This window comes from Balaenoptera borealis (assembly GCF_965194805.1).
Source record: "Balaenoptera borealis genome assembly, chromosome: 19".
Lineage (NCBI taxonomy): Eukaryota > Metazoa > Chordata > Mammalia > Artiodactyla > Balaenopteridae > Balaenoptera > Balaenoptera borealis.
The window spans coordinates 66,497,806-66,515,793 of NC_138878.1; the positions used below are offsets into that span (position 1 = coordinate 66,497,806).

A 17,988-nucleotide genomic window follows, 5' to 3' on the forward strand; every position below is an offset into this window, starting at 1 on the left:
AGGCGGCCAACGTGGGGAACGGGGCATCTCTGAGCGTACGCTTCCGCCAAGAGGCGGTAAAGCGAGATTATCTGCCTCCCGGAAGTGTCCGCTACGTCGCTTGCTGCGCCTGCGCGGCGGGGGTGGGGCGCGGGCGCGCTTGTGCGGTTGCCACGGCAACCAGGAGAGGGCGGCCTTGCTTAACGGTCGGGAATGCAGTACCTTCCCTGGAGGAAGGGAAAGACTCGCGCACGCGCTCTGGGGGCTCGGGAAGCGGGCCCCCTTCCGGAACAGCCGAGAAACCTCGCCTCAGACCGGCTTCTACGCAGGCGCAGAAGCCCACCTCGCGCCCCGCCTCTTCCCCCTTGCGCAGGCGCACAAAGCCGCTCTGGCAACCTCCGCATTGGCCGCGCGCACCCTTCACCCCGCTGGCTGATTTTGTCTCGCGCAACCTTCTTAGGCCCTCCGCAAGATCAGCCCTTCTTTTCCTCCCCTTTCCCCACCGGAGAGCCAGGTGCCGAGAGCCGGGACCCTGCCCCTTCTCCGTTTCCCTTCCCCTGACCCACCTCTCCTCTGTCCTCCCTCCCTTTTCGGTTCCCGGAGCCGGAAGGAGCCGAAGTGCCGACGGAAAAAGCCGAAGCTATCTCCCGTGAGTGAAGTCTTCTCGAAGCGGTGGCGGAAGGAGCCGAAGTTCTCCGAGAGGGGAGGAGGGTGCGCCTGGAATCTCCGGAAAGAGCCGAAGTTTGGAAACGAGCTTAATCTCTGGCTGGGTCCGAGGGCGAGCTCCGGAAACCTTCGGAAAGTGACGAAGTCCGGGACGGTTAGAATTGTCGGAAGTAGCCGGTTGCTTGGACAGGGCCGGCGGAGAAGAGCGGGGAGAATCTGCGCAAGCAGTCAAAGACTGGGACAATTGAATTTTCGGAAAAAGGCGAATTCTTAGAGGGGGTTGGGTGCAGAAGAAAGCGAGGATCTACGGAAACATCCGAGCGTTGAAGAGCTAATATCCGAAAAGTTACGAAAACCTGGGAAAGCGGCGAAACCCTCGCTTCGGGTGTTCTCGGAAGCAGCCGTAGCTGCTGCTCCCGACGCTTTTCTTTACGGTCCGGAAATAGCCGACGCGTTTCGGAGCCAGGCCCGGGGGGGAAGGGGCACCTCGCGGGCGCGCAGGCGGGGAGAGGGGCGGAGCCGGGGCGGGGCGGGCGGCCCGGGCTTGATTAGGTAGGAGGCGGTGGAGCGCCGGCGGCGGCCGGAAGTAGCCGAAGCAAGCGGCGGAAGTAGCCGAAGCGGCCGGAGCGGGCGCGCGGCAAGGCGAGGCGAGAGCTGCACAGGGCCCTACGCGGCCGCCTCAGCATGTCGGACTTCGACGAGTTCGAGCGGCAGCTCAACGAGAATAAGCAAGGTGAGGGCGCCGGGGGCGCGGGACGGCGGGCGGGGCGGCTCTTGGTTTCCCTCCGTGTCCCCCGCCATTTTCCTCCTTGCTTCCCCCTCCTCTCAGGGCCGCGCGGCGCCCCCCCCCACCAAGTCCCGCGGCGCGCGCCTCGCTCACGTGACCTCCCGGCGTGCCGCCGCGCAGGAGGGGAGGGTGCGGCGGGCGCAGGCCCGGACGCATGCGCTCCTTTTTCCGCGCCCCACGTGGTCCCCGGCAGGCAAGGCGAGCTCGCCGAGTGTCCCCTCGCGGACTTAGGTTTTTTAATCTGGAAAGGAGATTATATAGATTCGGTCTCGCAACCCCTCCTTTTCTCCCGCTGCCTTGGCACTTCCGCTTCCGGCCGGGCCCGCGGCCCGGGTCTCCACGCCCCCTTTGTTCCAAAATGGCCGTTGTGGGCCCCCTTTCACGTGGGCGCGGGCCGCGCGGGGGGGGGGGGGGGCGCGTGTAGCACCGCCGCCCTTTGCGCCTAGTCCTGCGGACCGGCCGCCGGTGTCACGCCGGGCCGCTGCCGTGGGGCGCCAGGGTCGGCGCTTGTGGAAGAGGTCGCATTGTGCGTGCTCTGTGTTCCTCCCGCACGCCTGTACCCCTTCCTCGGGGCTCTGGCTCTCCCGGCGATCACAGTGCGGAATGTTTGCGTCCCATCGCTCCCTAGCTAGAGAGGCAGACCCCACGTCCTGTAGGATCGCAGCTCGGGACTCCTAGACTCAGCCTCGTAAATCTCAGCGTGGAGGGGAGGAGACTGAGGCTGAGCGAGTAGGGGGACCTGGTTCAGTCGGGAGGGTGGGAGGCATGTCCCCCTCGGGTGACGTCGAGTCCAAGCACGGGGCCGTGCTAATGCTGATTACTTTGGGGACCCCAAGAATTTTAGCACTGAGAGAGGCGTTAGATAGTTAAAGGGTTTCTCCTGTTTCCTTATTCCGATTTGAGAGTGAGGGAGTTTAGGCCGAGGGAAGGTGGTAGGCTTGAGGCTTAAGCTGCCCGTGTTCGGAGGGCTGAATGAGGGGCGCTGGGATTCCCCTTTCGGCCCAGCCTAGAGTGGGGTAGGGGGTGGCTGGATTAGGAGACAAGAAGTCACGTTTCGGGGTGCCCACGGGGTGTCTGTACGTACATGATGTACCGCTTAACAGCACAGGCTTTGGAGGTGAGCAGACCTGGGTTCTAGTACCTACTTCGTTGCTTAGTAGCTGTGTGCTTATTTTTGTGTGTGGGGGGGTGATCTTTTTTGTTTGTTTTTGTCGTTGGCATGTTGGAATAAACAGGCATGATAGAAATGATAGTTGCAGGTAAACTTTGAGCATGTGTCAGGCATTTTGCTAAGCTCTTCTGCACAGTTTTTCTAAGTGGATCCTATAACAGCCTGATGAGGCTGAAGTGATTTCCTACCCTTTGCAGAGGAGGAAACAGGCTCAGAAAGTAAAAACTTTCCCACGTTTCAGCTGATCAGAGGCAGAGCTGAGATTAAACGGGGCAACATATATAAAGTGTGTGGCATGGGGGTTGGCATACGTTAAGTGCCCGATTAGTGATATTTTTTATTGTGATGTAATTCTTAGTGTAATTTCTTACTTAGGAAGTACAGAGGCAGGTTTTCAGCCCACTCAGAGATGGTGTTAGAGATGGGGAAGGGCAGGGAAAGTCGCTTTCCAAACGTCCTTCTGCCAGGTCCCACACCTGGTGGTACGCATGAGTCTCATTTAAAGAAGAGAAAAATGAGGTGTAGAGGTTTGGTTGCTGTTGCCTGGTTTTACGCAGAAAAGCTGAAACCGATCCTGAGTCTGCCTGGCTGCAGAGCCATGTTCCGCTAGGCTGGACAGCCAAGTGGAGCTGCTGGAGCCTTCCCTGGGGCACTTGCAGGTGTGCTGCCTGTTCTCCCTGCGTGTCCCCGCTGGCACTGGGAGGCCAGGCCCTCAGCCGGGGCACATCCCTTGGGTTGGTGGAGTTGTTCCCACAACAAGGTGGCCACAGCATTTTGAGCAACCGTAGCTCCCTCTTCTGTTCTGATCTGTGTTGTATCAGTGGGTGTGTTGGGGGCAGGTGTTACTCTTGCCTCAGGGGGAAGCTTTGCCCATGTGTTGCTTTGCCCATGGGTCTTCGTGCCTGTGGGTCTTTGTCTCTGCGGTCCCGCTTCCTCCAAGTGTCAGTCTGCGTCTCCAGGGAATTAATTTCCTTTTCTGTGTCCCAGGCACCCAGCAGGTGCCACTGCTTCCTCTGTGTTCGTCGCTCTCTCCCTGCTTGTCTGTTTTAGAGCCTAAGCCACAGGAAAGGATCTCCTGCTCACAGCCTGCCCATCTCACAAGTGTGGAGCCAGAGGCCCAAAGCCTCTGGCCAGGGCTCCTCTCCGGGCCCAGTGCCATGACTCTGCTTACCTCTGGCTTCACACTGCTTGCCCGTTCCCTCCTGTCCCCTCCAGGTGCCAGTTTTCAGTTTATTTTTTATGTTTAGTCTTTTCATCTTGAAGGAGGCAATCCCATTGTTGTTAGTGGTTCCAGGTCCTAGAGTGTTTTAGGAGTGTTGTCCGCTGCTTAGGTGCCTTAGCTGACATTTCAGGGTTCACATTCAGGCTTCACCATTTCCATGCTTTTTGGCCATGGGCAAGTCACGTGATCTCCCTGCGCCTTAGGTTTCTCATCTCTTAAGTGAGCGAAGGCCCCCTCCCTAGTGTTTTCCCAAAGTAACAGCAAGGATCGAGTGCAAGTAAACCGAGCACAGAATATGGTTTTAGGTGGCATCCCAACGTTTTCTACAACGTTTTTTCCTTTTTAAGGTGCAGGTTTATCCTGTTGTAGTGAAGTCCATGGCATTCTCTTATTATCTCCATCGGCACCCCCCCCCCCCCGCCCCGTCTCCAGACACGTGGTAAAGTTAACACGTGTTTGAGGGGTAGTTGAGGAATCAGTGGCGTCTTTCAACCGAGGAAATAGAGTGCAAACAGCGTGGTGCAGGAGCTGCACCTCCTTCAGAGGGGGAGAGGTCTGCTGGGAGCCGAGGTTTCTGTGCTTTGCTGGCAAGGCTGTGCTCTGTTCCTAGGCGCCGCCCCCAAGGCGAGCGGGGCGGGGAGGTTGAAGGCGCCAAGGGGAGCTCTGGAGAAAGCCCCCGCCCCAACTCTTGCTGTCCTTGGCTCTGAGGGAGTGTGGGGATGGGGGGTAGTGGGCGGGCACCTCTCCCCCCAGATTCTGAAAGACACGCCTTCCTGGAGGAGGGTGTCCTGCATTGTTCAGCTGGTGGGGTGGGGTGGGTTGGGTTTCCCTGCTTCTCGGTGAAGCGGGTCCTGCCTGGCACCTGACACCGGGGCCTGATGGTGGGGCTGTGGGGGCCAGCTGGTTGAGGAGGTCTCCTGAGGGGTTGCTGGGTCCCTTCAGGAAAACATCATTGGGTCTCTTGATTCCCCAGCCTCTAGCCCTGCCCCTCTCAGGGACGACCCTGGGGTCAGGCCCCTCAGCCCTCGAGGGGGACCAGGAGCCAGCCTCCTCTGTCTTCTCTGGCTCCCCAGCTCCTCCTGAGCATCCTCAGGTACCTTACACCCCGGGGGCACTTCCAGGCCCTGTCCCCTCAGGTAACCAGCTCCCGCCCCGGTCCCCAGGGTCTTTGGACTCGCGTGTGGACCCAGGAAGCCTGCTCTCCCTTCCTCCATCGAGCCCCTTCCCCGTGGGGGTGGCCTCCCTGGGGCTGGGGCGAAGCCACCAGTGCGCGGGTGGGCCGGGCCGCGGCCTCCCTCAGCTCATCCTCCCCCCGCCTTGCCCAGAGCGTGACAAGGAGAACCGGCACCGGAAGCGCAGCCACAGCCGCTCTCGAAGCCGGGACCGCAAGCGCCGCAGCCGCAGCCGGGACCGGCGCAACCGGGACCAGCGCAGCGCCTCCCGGGACAGGCGGCGCCGAAGGTACCAGGGCGGGGAGCGGGCGGCTGCGTCCGGGGCTCCGGGGCTCCTCTCCGCGTGGACCTGGGGGAGGCGCTGCTGCTCGTCTGTCTGCATCAGTTTCTTCCCTGTTCCTGGGGTTTCCTTCCGTTGCTGGTGGGTCGCTGGTGCGGCAGGTTCTTTAGCTCCAGGGCGAGTCTGGTGACAGGGAGCCGCTGTCTGTCCCTTGGTGAGGGGCTCCCTCCCCTTCCCGGCCCTCTTGTGCCCACTGTGCGGGTCTCCGGGGTGCCGCCCTGGGAGGGGTCGGCGGTTTCCGCTCTAACGCCTCTTCCCTCCCCAGGCTCCCCTCTGTCCTCTCTGCCCCTTGGGTGAGGAAGGGCGGGATAGGTGGAAGTCCTGCCTCCTCCCACCTCAGTCTCTCCAGCTAGAAAGTGGTCTGTCTGGCCCTTCTTCCCTTCCTCTTGCTTGGGGGTGGGGGGCGTGGGGGAAATGGCAGGGCCGAGGGGGTTTGCTCGCTGCTCGTTCACCTCGGCCCTGCCCCAGCCCTGGGGCTCAGCGACCTTGGGGGGTGTGGTGTGTGGGGAAGACGAGGGTCCCCAGTCACCCCTCCCCACACCTTTCCCTCCCACCCCCCAGCAAACCTTTGACCAGAGGCGCTAAAGAGGAGCACGGTGGATTGATGTGAGCTTCTCTTCCTGCCCCTTCCACCCTGACGTCCGTTCCCTTCGCCTCCCTCCCCGCTGTGCCCCCTGCCCTGTCCTCGTCCAGCCCCGGCCCGAGCACTGGGGAGAGCCCACCTGCCTTGCAATAGCACCCTCCCCGGGCCTGGGCACGGCCCTGAGCCGGATCCTCTCCCTCCTGGAGAGAGCCGAGCTGGGCGGGGGAGCCGAGGGGAACCTTGGGGGACTTGCAGGCCCACCTTTGGTCAGACTGAGGTCGCCCTGCCCCGCTCTCCCCTCCCCCCTCCCCCAGTCGTTCCCCCCGCCACGAGAAGAAGAAGAAGGTCCGTAAATATTGGGACGTGCCACCGCCCGGCTTCGAGCACATCACCCCCATGCAGTACAAGGCCATGCAAGGTAGGCTCTGGCCGCCGCCCCGCACCTGCTGGTCCTCTGGCCCCCTCACCCTCTCATGAGCTGGAGTGGTTGTATACTGGGGTGGTCAGGAAGCAGAGCCTCGGTGTTGTGGGGGTGGCGGATGGGGTTTGCACCCTAGGTTTTCTGGCCTCTGCCTCTTGAAGTTCCTTGACAACAGCCCCTACTGTTGAAGTTGACAGCGGGGATGAAGCTGTCAGCAGACCTGGTTTCGCAGAGGCGGTGGTTGCCCGTGGCCGGGAGGGCGCTGCTGCCGCGCCGGTCCACGGGCGCCCTGCTGTCCTCTCATCCCTGTCTCTTCCTCTTGAAGCTGCCGGTCAGATTCCAGCCACCGCCCTTCTCCCCACCATGACCCCTGACGGTCTGGCTGTGACCCCGACGCCGGTGCCCGTGGTCGGTAGCCAGATGACCAGACAGGCCCGGCGCCTCTATGTGGGCAACATCCCCTTCGGCATCACTGAGGTACTGCCTTCCCCCTGCCCTCCCCCTGCCCCTACCTCTCCCTGTCCCCCCACCTGTGCCTCCCCTTCCCTCCATTCCGTCCCCCAACCTGCACGGGTGAGACTCTGCTCCTGCAAGACCCCCCGGCCCCCTCCCAGACGGACCGATGGAGTTGAGCCAGCCAGGGGCCGGGCTGGGGGTGGCCCTCTCCCTCCCTCCTTTCCCTCTCCCGTCTCCCTTTCCCAATCTCCTCCAGCAACCCAGAGAGCAGGCACACACGTAACGTACCTACGAATCCACGAATCCGAATCCGTGTGGAGAGAGACAGAGAGGGAGACTCGGACACGCACACATGCACATGCACACGCACACGCACGCTCCCCCTCAGTGTTTCTGACACGCCTCTTGTTCTCTGCCGCCTGTGTCCCCCATCCTCTCCCCACATCCCTCCCATGGTCGCTGTTCTTTTATTTTTGATTGCCCCGACCTCCCCCCACCTTCCCCACCGCTCCTCTCCCCTTCCCCTCTCCCCCACCCCTTCCCGTGGCACCCCCTGAGAATCCCGAGATCAAAGAGTTGTTTCCATTTCTCTTTAAAGTGAAATATTGTGGGGCTGAGATCCCTCGTAGCAACAAAAAGTTTGCTACCGTCGTCGAAGGCAAGTAAGGTCCATTCTGACTTTCTCAACCTGCACTTTGCTACATTTGATAAACCAGCCCCCGGACTCCAGGGCCAGATTCCTCCACATCACTCTTTTCTCCTCCCCTCCCGCCCGCCCTTCCTCCCCAACCCTCTGCCCTGCGCTCCCCTCGTCCCGCCCTCTTTCCTCCATCCCTTTGCTTCTCTCTCTCTCTCTCACTCGGGTTTTCTCTGTGTTCTGCCTACTGCTGCTTTTCCACTTTCCTGCCGTTTCTCTCTTGCTGTCGCCATTGGATGTTTCTTTTTCTCACATGTTCTCTTTCCTTGTTCTCTGTTTCATGTTTTTTTTGCCTCTCCCTGTTGTTTGCCGCATCTTTCTTGAGCAATCTTTCTCTTTCCCCCTGGTTGGGGCCCCATGGCTCTCTCCACACCTCCTGTCCCGCCTCCTGGCCCCTGGCTGTTTCCTGCTGCTGCCTCCCCCCCACTTTCTCGATCTTTCTCCTGCTTTTGTTCCTACTGTTGATCTCTATGCCCCCACCCGTATTCCACTGTTCCCTTCCCTCCCCCCTGCCCCCCCTTCCCTCTCCCCTTACCCCCAAACCCCTCTGTGTCTCCCTCTCTCACCCTTCCCCTCCTCTCTCCACCTCCCTTCCCCTGCCCCCCCCTGTCTCCTCTTCCCTCTGCAGGAGGCCATGATGGATTTCTTCAACGCCCAGATGCGCCTGGGGGGGCTGACACAGGCCCCCGGCAATCCCGTCTTGGCAGTGCAGATTAACCAGGACAAGAACTTTGCCTTCTTAGAGGTGAGCCGGGCATGTGGTGGGGTCAGGCCCAGCCCGTCTGCAGCAGCCCTTGTTCCCACTGGGCCCTTGTGCAGTCCCTTCTCTACCAGGTTGCTGTCCCAGAGCCCTCGGGGTTGGGGGGCTGGCTGGCCACTCAGCCTGTCCCTCACCACCTCCTTTCCTTTCCTTCAGTTCCGCTCAGTGGACGAGACCACGCAGGCCATGGCCTTTGACGGCATCATCTTCCAGGGCCAGTCACTGAAGATCCGCAGGCCTCACGACTACCAGCCCCTGCCTGGCATGTCGGAGAACCCCTCTGTCTATGTGCCTGGTGAGCGGGGGTCTTGCCCACCATTCCCTCTGTAGGCCAGCTGGAGCTAACGGGGAAGCAGCGCGAGTGCTTCAGAGGGGATGCGTCATCTCATCCGGCCCCTGAACTTTTGAGAGTTGGGCGTCTCCCTGTTTGCAGAGGTGGCGCCCAGCGCCCAGAGAGGGTGAGCTGTGGTCTGCTTGAGGACTCACAGCTTGTAAGTGGTGGAGCCAGGGCCAGACCGAAGGTGTTGTGGGCAGTGAGAGGCCCCTGCCCTGGACCGCGGGGTCAGTACGAGCGTGGGTGAGCCTGTGTGGATGGGCAGGTGGTCAGTAGAGCTCCTGGTGCGGGGTCTGATGTGGATTTTCCGTCGACCCCTGTGCTCCGGGCCAGCCTCCGCAGCCGTGTTCAGCACCATCTCGGGTTGGTAGGTAACATAGCAGACCTGGGGTCGGCAGAACTTTCTTCTGTAAAGGGCCGGAGAGTGACTGTGTTTTGCTCTGCAGGCCGCGGGGTCTCTGTTGGAACTACCCTGCAGTTGTAGCAGGAGAGCAGCCATGCGTGCTCCCTAAGCCAGTGGGTGTGCTTGTGTCCCGTAGGCCTTAACATCCATGGACCCTGATGTTTGGGTGCCGTGTAACGGTCACATGTTGTAAAACAACCTTTCAGAAAGCCTGCGGGCTGTACAGAAACAGGAAGCGGGCTGGACTTGGCCTGCAGGCTGCTTGCTGACCCCTGTGGTTGACTGCCGGGTGGAAGTGAGGATTTGGGCCTGTGAGGGGCCCTGTTGGGGGCCGGGAATGCTCTGGGGTTGGAGGGGCCGGTGCTGCGGTAGCCGAGCTGGGGGCCCGGCTCTCGGGCAAAGGCGGGGTGAGCAGCGGGTGCTCTGGGTGTGGGGCCGTGAGCCGCACCTTGGGGGGCTGAGAACGTGGGCTTCTGCTGCCTGAGGCTTCACGCTGAAGGACACCTTTTGGAAACTGAGTCGGCTCTTCACTTTGTGAAATGGGGGATGTGGAGTCCAGAGAGGGCAGCACCTTGGGACTCAGGGCTGGGTCCCCGGCTCATCCCCGGTGTTTCCCACCGTACCAGTTGGGGTAAATTCAGCACATTTCTCTAACTTATAAAAAAAACTTGAGAAGTTGCTGACTTTCTGGCGCTTTACGTGCACGTATGTCTGTGGGGCCACCTCCCAGATCAAGCCACGGAACGTTCCTTCGTGTCTCTTTCCAGTGAATTCCCTGGGTTTTAACTCATTCCTATTTACACAGGAGCCCACTGCTTCCCCTGCTTCCTGGGCCAGCACAGTCCCAAGTGTGCCCCGTGGATCAGGTGTTCGTCATCGTGACTGTCCTGTAGTACAGGGTCGGCAAGTGACAACTAGGGGCCAGATCTTTAAGATCTGTCGGCACGTAGTCCCTCGCGCCGGCGCGTGGTTTGAGCTGCTTTCGCGCTGCGGTGGCCCTCGACTCCTGCAGTAGGTGCTGGGGCGCCCTCTCACCGAGGAGGGCAGTGAGGCCGGCAGCGAGCAGTGACGTGCGCGGAGGCGTGATTGCTGGGACCCTGCGTGGCGCAGCTTGACCGCAGAGTCTGCCTCGCCGTCTCCCGTGCTGCCCCACCCGTCGCCTCTCGCCTGTGGAACCGCCTGTGGAACCGGAGGCATCGCAGAGGCGGGGACAGTGCTGCGTCGCAGGCTCTGTTACTACGGCTGACGTCCTCTGGGGTTTACCTCCCCAGGGAGGCCGGGGGTCCAGCTGGGCGAGTCTGTTCCTTCCGGGGGTGGCAGGAAAAGTGGTGGTGGCTGCAGGTTAAACGTCCTCTGCAGCAGAGGTCATATTTCGATCTCTCGTTCTACTCCAACAAAACAGTCAACTTTATGATTAAAGGGGAGAGGCATTTGATAAAATTCGACAGACATGCTTGGTTGGAAAAGAAACAGTGTAGGAACCTGGAAGGTAACTTTCTTATCTTGGTGAAAGGGGATTGACCTGAAACTGTAAATGTACATTGTCTGCAGCGGTGAGACCTTAACTGCGCTCCCTGACCTCAGGCCTGACTGTGCAGTGGGGCCCTAAAGACGAGATGGAAACTGGGAGCAGGAAGGCACAACATCTTTGAATTTGTGAATTTAGCTTCACCCTGAGCGCCCGCGCTGGATCAGGCTCACCCCTCGGTTCAGGGGCGCATCTGATTCTGCCTCCGGAGGCCCCTGCCTGTGGGGCTTCCTCCGTTCCCCCAGGAGGATCCTACGAGGCAGTGCCGGGGGTGCCAGGGGTGCCAGGGGCACAGCGGTGCACGAGGCGGTCACGGTCCTCCCGCCGAGGGGCAGGTGACGCTGCAGGTATGAGAAAGGATTGCTTGGCCTCTGGGGGTCCAGGGCAGCCTTGCGGGGGCTGGTGAGGTTCTGGAGCTGAAGGGGAGAGGGAGCCCCCGTGGAAGAGAACAGGTGCGTGAAGCAGGGCGGCGCCCAGAGCGTGCCGTCAGGAGATGAGCTGCTGGGGGCTTTGACTTCGGGCGTCAGCACTGGCCTGGGTTCCCCGTTTATATCGTGCTTTCCTGGTCGTGCGACCTGGAACAGGCCCTTCTCCCTGGCAGAAGCGCACGAGCACCGAGGGGCTGTGGTTGCCGCAGTGCCGGCCCGCTGCTCGCTCGTGCTGGCGCGGCCTGGCCTTTGTGGGGCAGCGAGCCCGGCCGCCACCCGCGTCCAGTGCTCGTGGGGCTCCATCGTGCTCATGCACACGCTCGGGGGGGTGCGAGCTTCTCCCCGTTCCACAGAGGAGGCCACTGAGGCGCAGAGGGGCCTCACTCGGTGCCGTTCCCCAGATGGGAGCCCAGGGAGCCTGTCTCCGGTGCCCTCGGTGCCGTGTGCTTCCCTGAGGTGTGTGGTGGGGCAGGTTCCAGCCCCGGCTCTGCCACTCTGGAGTCTTGTATCCGCAGCCCGTGTCCTGTGACGGCACCCTTGCAGAGCCCTTCGCTCCCTGAGAGCTGCCTGTGAAGTTGGGGGCCCCGGAGTGTGTGACCTCAGGTGGTACCTGCTCCCTGTGCCTCAGTCTTCTCCCGTCGTGCTGTGGGTAGGGGTGGGAGAGCGTGAAGCGAATGGCTGGAAGGAGTTCGGCCAGGGGTGCCCGGCGTGGAGTGCTCGGTCCGTGGCCCCGGCTCCCAGACGCTGCCGCGCATCCCTCCTTGCCCAGGCCGGTCTCGGGGGATCGCGTGCCCCACCCCGACGGGGCTGGGCTCTGGCGGCCATTGGAGCGGAGGGGCCGGACTGGTGGGATGGTGGTGGGAGAGGGAGCCCTTCTGCGGGCACAGAGGCAGTGTCTGAGGCCCTTTCCCATCCCCCGTGTCACCCGCTCCTCCCCAAGGTCAGGAGGAGGTGGAGCGGGGCCACCTGGTGCTGGAATGCGGAGGAAGGCGAGGTGGTGCGTCTGGCAGTAGTGGGCCTTGAACTCAAAGTCAGGAGCAGGTCCGGCCGGGTGGGCGGTGGTCCACGTTTCTATCCTCTTTGTGTCCGGCCGGCGTTCTGGAGCTCTGTGTAGCTTACGCCCTGTGGCGAGGCTCCAGGGATTGAAGGACAACGTTTTGGAAGCCTGCGAGACGTTGGGCTGAGTCCTGGCAGGCGCCTGAGTCAGACGCTCAGCGGAGAGGGCAGGATTGGGGTGGACGCACGGTGCTCGTTAAACCCGCTTGGCTGATGTGGCCCCCGCCTTGCCAGGGCGCTGAGTGAGCCGGGCGCGTCCCAGCCCTCACGGACACCGAACGGCAGACTCCTCCGAGGTCACCTGTGACTGAGGCCAGAGAGCGGCTAGGGACACCTGTGGCTGCGCAGAGCGCAGGCCCACGGGGAGAGGGCGTGGAGGCTTCCTGGGGAGGCCTGGTCTCAGCAGAGGCAGGTGGAGGGAGGGCTCTGAGTGAAGGCTTGAGGATGAAGGGGAGGCTGTGTATCCCCACGATGCCTCTCCAGCAGGCCGAGAGCCGAGGGAACCTGCCCAGGTGACGCAGCAGCATGGGGTGTGAGCTCGTGTCTCTCACCCCGGGGCCCCGATGTGCCGCTGTGCTGGGGTCGCTCTGCGTCCCGAAGAGTGCTGCCGGGGCGCGCCTCCGAGGAGGGGCGGGGGCGGGCGCGTGGGTGGGAGGGAGGCGGCCTGACGGGGGCTGCAGACGTCCGCCAGGGTCTGTGAAACGACCTGGTGCTGGGACTCACAGTCTGTCTGCTCCCTTCTCCCCCTAGGAGTCGTGTCCACTGTGGTCCCAGACTCTGCCCACAAGCTGTTCATCGGGGGCTTACCCAACTACCTGAATGACGACCAGGTAGACCCTTCGTCTCCTCCCGCCCCTCCCCCGTCACGGCCTTCGTCCACACTCTCATGGCGTCTTGGCCTGCCACAGGTAAAAGAGCTGTTGACATCGTTTGGGCCTCTCAAGGCCTTCAACCTGGTTAAGGACAGTGCCACGGGGCTCTCCAAGGGCTACGCCTTCTGTGAGTACGTGGACATCAACGTCACAGACCAGGTGAGCCCTGGGCCCTGCGCTGGCGTGTCCGTCCCCGCCCCTGCCCTGCTCTGTACCCACGCTGAGGTCTCCCTCACTCAGGATGGGCGGGAGGAGGCCAGCCCGGAGCAGGACCGGGCGTGGGGGCCCCTTTCCCTCGGTTCTAGCCCTTGCCAAGCTCTCACCCCTTTGCCTTGCCCTCTCCCCTACCAGTGCCCGGCTCTGGGGTAGTGGGGCTTGCGGGGAGGTGTCAGGCTCCTGGCCTCTGACCTGTACCTCTCTCCTGCGTGCCCCCATCCCGCGTTCTCCAAACGCAGGCCATCGCGGGGCTGAACGGGATGCAGCTGGGGGATAAGAAGCTGCTTGTCCAGAGGGCAAGCGTGGGAGCCAAGAATGCCACGCTGGTGAGCCCCCCGGCACGTCATCTTCCATTGGCTAGGGGACATCTGGGGGTGGGGGGTGGGAAGGGGCCGGGGGGCGTGCCGGGTGGGCCGTCCTAAGCTCTGCCCCTGGCTTTCCTGGCCAGTGCTGGGAGGGGGTGCCTGGGTCTTCAAGGGCAGAGCAGGGTCTTTCCCTGGGATGGCGTCTGGGGGGAGGGCTTGGGGGAAGTGGGCATGGAGGGGGTGAGGGCGGAGCTGCCCCGTGACGCCCCTGCCCTTGCTGCCCCACAGAGTACCATCAACCAGACCCCCGTGACCTTGCAAGTGCCTGGCCTGATGAGCTCCCAGGTGCAGATGGGTGGTCACCCGACTGAGGTCCTGTGCCTCATGAACATGGTCCTGCCCGAGGAGCTGCTGGACGACGAGGAGTACGAGGAGATCGTGGAGGACGTGCGTGACGAGTGCAGCAAGTACGGGCTCGTCAAGTCCATCGAGATCCCCCGGCCCGTGGACGGCGTGGAGGTGCCCGGCTGCGGAAAGGTGCGTGGGAGCGCGCGTGTGCGCGAGGGTGCTCTCGTGAGCGTCCCCTGTTCCCCCCCCCACGTGTGCGGGCACACACGCACACCCACACCCTGCTCTGACCCAGAGAGAGCGGGGCCTCTGGGGGCCCAGGCCTGCGGCGAGAGGCAGCGGGCGTGCTGTGCCGCTGTGGCTGAGGACTTGCCTCTTGCCTCTGTGTCGAAGCAGCTTTGGTTCAGCACCTGGGTTTCATGTGATCTTGGGCAAGTGGTTTGGCCTTGTCTATGGAGGGGGGAGAAAAGTGCTAAAAATAGTCCCCAAAGCAGCAAACCCACCTGTGTCTTCCGGCTGCCAAGTACTCTGCTGAGCTCACCTGTGTCAATCCTGAGCTCTCACAGCAGCTCCGAGCCCTTCCCCACAGTTAGGTTTCTGATTTTTCTGGGGTCGGATTCTGAGCTCACTGAGTCACGTTGCCTCTGGCACTGTGCCAGGTGCCAGCATCTCACGCCCCGCCTCGGGATGCCTGGAGCGTGTGTGGCTGCTCGCCGCGCGGGTCAGCGGGATGCCCACGTTAAGAGACAGCACGTGTGCTGCCTCCGGTGGTGGCTGGGAGGGGAGCAGCGTCGCCCGGGGCCCTGTGTTCTGGTAGGAAGGTCAGGAGCTGGTGAAGCCCGAGCGACCCCACCCCAGGTGGGGTCCTGGCAAGAGGCAGCGAGGTGGCTGGTGTAGCCGGAGGGGGTGAAGCGGAGAGCAGTGGGGCCACGTGGGTCCTAGGAAGCATGCTGGCTGTTCTTCCGAGTGAGGATGTGGGGAGCCTTCGCAAGGTCTTAAACGTGGGAAACACCTGGCACGTAGAGGTGGCCCCTTATAGTGGGGGGGTGGGCACGGAGTGCAAAGCAGAGCTGGGCATTTGGAGGGGCGGGGGGCGACAGCCGTGTGATGTTTGGAGCTTTGGGAACTAACAACTTGTGGTCATCTGGGTGAAAGGCGGTGACCTGATTTAGAGCAGGGGCAGGAGGATGGAGAGAAGTCAGTGGCGGTGAATGCCGGGACCCTGGTGGCTGATCTGGGTGTGCCCGGGGAGGGGGAGGAGCCAGCGAGATGCTCAGCCTTCTGGCTTTGGTGACCTGGCAGAGATGGCAGGTGAGAAGCAGGGGACGTGAGCAGGTCTGGGGGGAGGGGACGATGGTCAGTGTTGGGGGGCTGGCTTTGAGGTCCTGAGACCCCAGCAGAGATGTTGCGGGGAGCAGCGGGCTGGACAGAGCTGCTTCCAAGTGTGAGGTCTGGTAGGCACCCTGATGCCTGTTCAGGTGTCAGGCTGGACAGACTTGCCAGGGAGCAGTGGAAAAGCATCGCGGGTGGGGGCAGAGCGGGGTGGGGCGGGGGCAGGAGGGCAGGGTGGGCCGCACTGGGCTTGGCCTGCGCTCCTACCTGCCCCCAGCTGCTGCGCTGGAGACACCCCGTCCTTGACGGGTCAGTCTCCTTAGTGCGGTCGTGGCTCGAGAGAGGAGAGCCTGGAGGCTGCCTGGGGGCTGAGGACGTGTTTGTGGGGGACTAAGTGAAAGACCCAGCCTGGTCTCAGGGATCAGTCTATGTGATTTGTTTTTAAACTTTATTATCGTTCTTTTCAAACATAAGAGTAGAGAGAAACAGTCATAGCGATAGAGTAAGGTTATAGTATAATGTTTTGTTTTGTTTTAAATCAATCAATCAATTAATTAATTTTTGGCTGTGTTGGGTCTTCGTTTCCGTGCGAGGGCTTTCTCTAGTTGGCGGCAAGCGGGGGCCACTCTTCATCGCGGTGCGCGGGCCTCTCACTATCGCGGCCTCTCTTGTTGCGGAGCACAGGCTCCAGACGTGCAGGCTCAGTAGTTGTGGCTCACGGGCCCAGGTGCTCCGCGGCATGTGGGATCTTCCCAGACCAGGGCTCGAACCCATGTCCCCTGCATTGGCAGGCAGACTCCCAACCACTGCGCCACCAGGGAAGCCCTAGTATAATGTGTTTAAAGTCGTATTCTAGTATGTGTAGCAGTGTCTTAGTGGCCCGTCGCCCAGCTTCAGGTTACCAATATCTTACCATTCTTGATTTCTATATTCAGCTTCCCATCCCCTTTTTTTCTTTCTTTTTTTTTCGCTGAAACAAGATGTATCTCATATATCACTTAAGTACAGTTCTCCATCTGAACTCCTGGTGTCTTGGGCCTGGTCACTCTTGCTTTGGGGCCTGTGCTGTGTGCTGTGGGATGTTTAGCCCCATCCCAGCTTCCACCCACTAGATGCCAGTAGTGTTACTCATGCCTTTGTGACAATGAAAAATCATCTCTCGACATTGCCAGATGTCCCCTGGGGACACATTCACCTTGGTTGAGAACTACTGCTATAAACAGATGACTTCAAAAAATTATTTTAACGAAACCATACAGTACCATTAGTACGTTAGCAAAATTACCATTAGTATCTGTCTACCCAAGCCATGTTCCGATTGCCCTTACTGTCTCAGAAATGTCTTTTTACAGTTGCTTTGATCAAAATAAGGAACCCTGCAGTTTGGTTTCAAACTTCCTTAAAATTTATCGATTTTGTCACTTCTTCTTGTTTTGTTTTGTTTTGCTTTGCAAGCCGTTTTGCTTGTTGAGGCATTAGGGGGCATGTTTTATAGAACTCCGCATGTCCTGAATTAGGCTGGTTATATCCACCCCTCCCTCCACTTCTGTAACTGGTGGTTCAAGCAAGATGAGAAGCTTGAGCAGAACAAGGTTCAGGTTTTTTTTTTTTTTTTTTGAATCAACCTGGGTTTGAATACTAATTTGTCAGCTTTCCTTACTTCATCCCTTGTCTGGGGGAGACACCCATGGCCCTTGGGGTGGCTGGGGGAGCACCCAGCATGGTGCCTGGTGCAGGGGAGACACTCAGCACAAGTGACCAGTCTCCTTGAGCTCACCCCTGTCCCCTGCCCTTTGGGGCTCTTGACTTGAGCTTCCTCTGCTCTCATTCTCCATGCCTCTGCATGTTTCTGTCTTCTGTCATTCTTTGATCCTGGGGTGCTGGAGGATGTTTGGTAAACCTCTCTCCCTAAGCTCTCTCCCTCTCTCTCCCTCCCGCGGAGTTCTGGGTTTGGGTAGATGCTGGCTGGTTGCTGTGAGTGAACCGGCGCATCCTTGGAGGCCGGGAGGCCTTGGTCTTCACAACCTGCGTCTTGTTCCCACAGATCTTCGTGGAGTTCACCTCTGTGTTTGACTGCCAGAAAGCCATGCAGGGCCTGACGGGTCGCAAGTTCGCCAACAGAGTGGTTGTCACAAAATACTGTGACCCCGACTCTTACCACCGCCGGGACTTCTGGTAGAGGCGGCGGGGGAGGGCAGGGGCAGGGCTGGCTGGGGCTTCTCCCCTCCAGCTCCCCCTCTTTTCCCCCTCTGAAGACGATGGGCAGAGGAGTGACAGCCGAATGACAGCCGGCAGCAACTGGAATGGCAGCGATTAAGGGTCGGGGGGGTGGGGATTTGGGGCGGGGAGGGGACGGGGGAAGTGGGCACACAGACCCACACAGACACATGCACCCACAGACACAGAGGGAAGGGGTGGGGAGGGGGTGCACAGCAGGGCGGGGTCAGACCCCCACTGCCCCTCCCCGGAAGTCTCTCCTCCCTGATGCCCCCTTTATCTCCCCTTTCCCACCGTAGAAACATAGCGTGTTTATATTTTATGGCCAAACTATTTTGAATTTTGTTGTCCGGCCCCGATACCCTGCCCTCTCCCCTTTCAGGACCACAGCTCCTGTCCTTTTGGCCTCTGGTCCTCTCCCCGGTGTCCTCCCTGGTTTCTTACATAGTTGATTCTCTACTCTTTAGTCTCCCCAGACCTGCCCCCCACCCCGTGGCCCCTGGCCCTCTCCTACTCTCTGTGGCAGTTTCATATTTGCTAAGACGAATTTGCTCATTAAACATTTTGTTGTATTTTACTTTATGGAGCTGCTCTGTGTCCGGTGTGTGTAACCCCCTCCTCTCCAGTTCTCAGGGGTTCCCTTGGCCCCAGGCTGAAGCTCGGCCCTGGGAGGCCCAGCTGTCCGCACTGTCGAC

The 17,988-nt window shown here is 60.9% G+C and overlaps 1 protein-coding gene across 4 annotated transcripts; it reads left to right on the top strand.

The window, feature by feature from the left end:
- The first annotated feature begins 41 nt into the window (after nt 1–41).
- On the top strand, nt 42–17,875 carry U2AF2 (U2 small nuclear RNA auxiliary factor 2). 4 transcript variants are annotated; one of them, XM_082368196.1, is made up of 13 exons: nt 42–1,378; nt 4,799–4,918; nt 5,151–5,286; nt 5,899–5,943; nt 6,235–6,338; nt 6,667–6,818; nt 8,123–8,239; nt 8,411–8,549; nt 12,754–12,833; nt 12,912–13,034; nt 13,331–13,429; nt 13,685–13,933; nt 17,121–17,875. In XM_082368196.1, exons 5-13 carry the CDS (start codon nt 6,317–6,319, stop codon nt 17,253–17,255), a joined length of 1,116 nt encoding a protein of 371 aa, XP_082224322.1. In that variant the 5' UTR covers nt 42–1,378; nt 4,799–4,918; nt 5,151–5,286; nt 5,899–5,943; nt 6,235–6,316; the 3' UTR covers nt 17,256–17,875. The 4 variants fall into 4 exon arrangements, with proteins under 4 accessions (XP_082224322.1, XP_082224320.1, XP_082224321.1 ...); XM_082368194.1 differs by lacking the exon at nt 4,799–4,918; XM_082368195.1 differs by lacking the exon at nt 4,799–4,918 and having other exon boundaries at nt 13,331–13,417.
- Nucleotides 17,876–17,988: the final 113 nt, after the last annotated feature.

What these genes read in the sequence shown, in the direction of transcription:
- U2AF2 (XM_082368194.1), top strand. Translation starts at nt 1,330, where the DNA reads ATGTCGGACTTCGACGAGTTCGAGCGGCAGCTCAACGAGAATAAGCAA. An exon ending in CCCCTCTGTCTATGTGCCTG is followed by an intron (nt 8,550 to 12,753) that starts GTGAGCGGGGGT and finishes TTCTCCCCCTAG; the next exon opens with GAGTCGTGTCCACTGTGGTC. An exon ending in AGGTGCCCGGCTGCGGAAAG is followed by an intron (nt 13,934 to 17,120) that starts GTGCGTGGGAGC and finishes TTGTTCCCACAG; the next exon opens with ATCTTCGTGGAGTTCACCTC.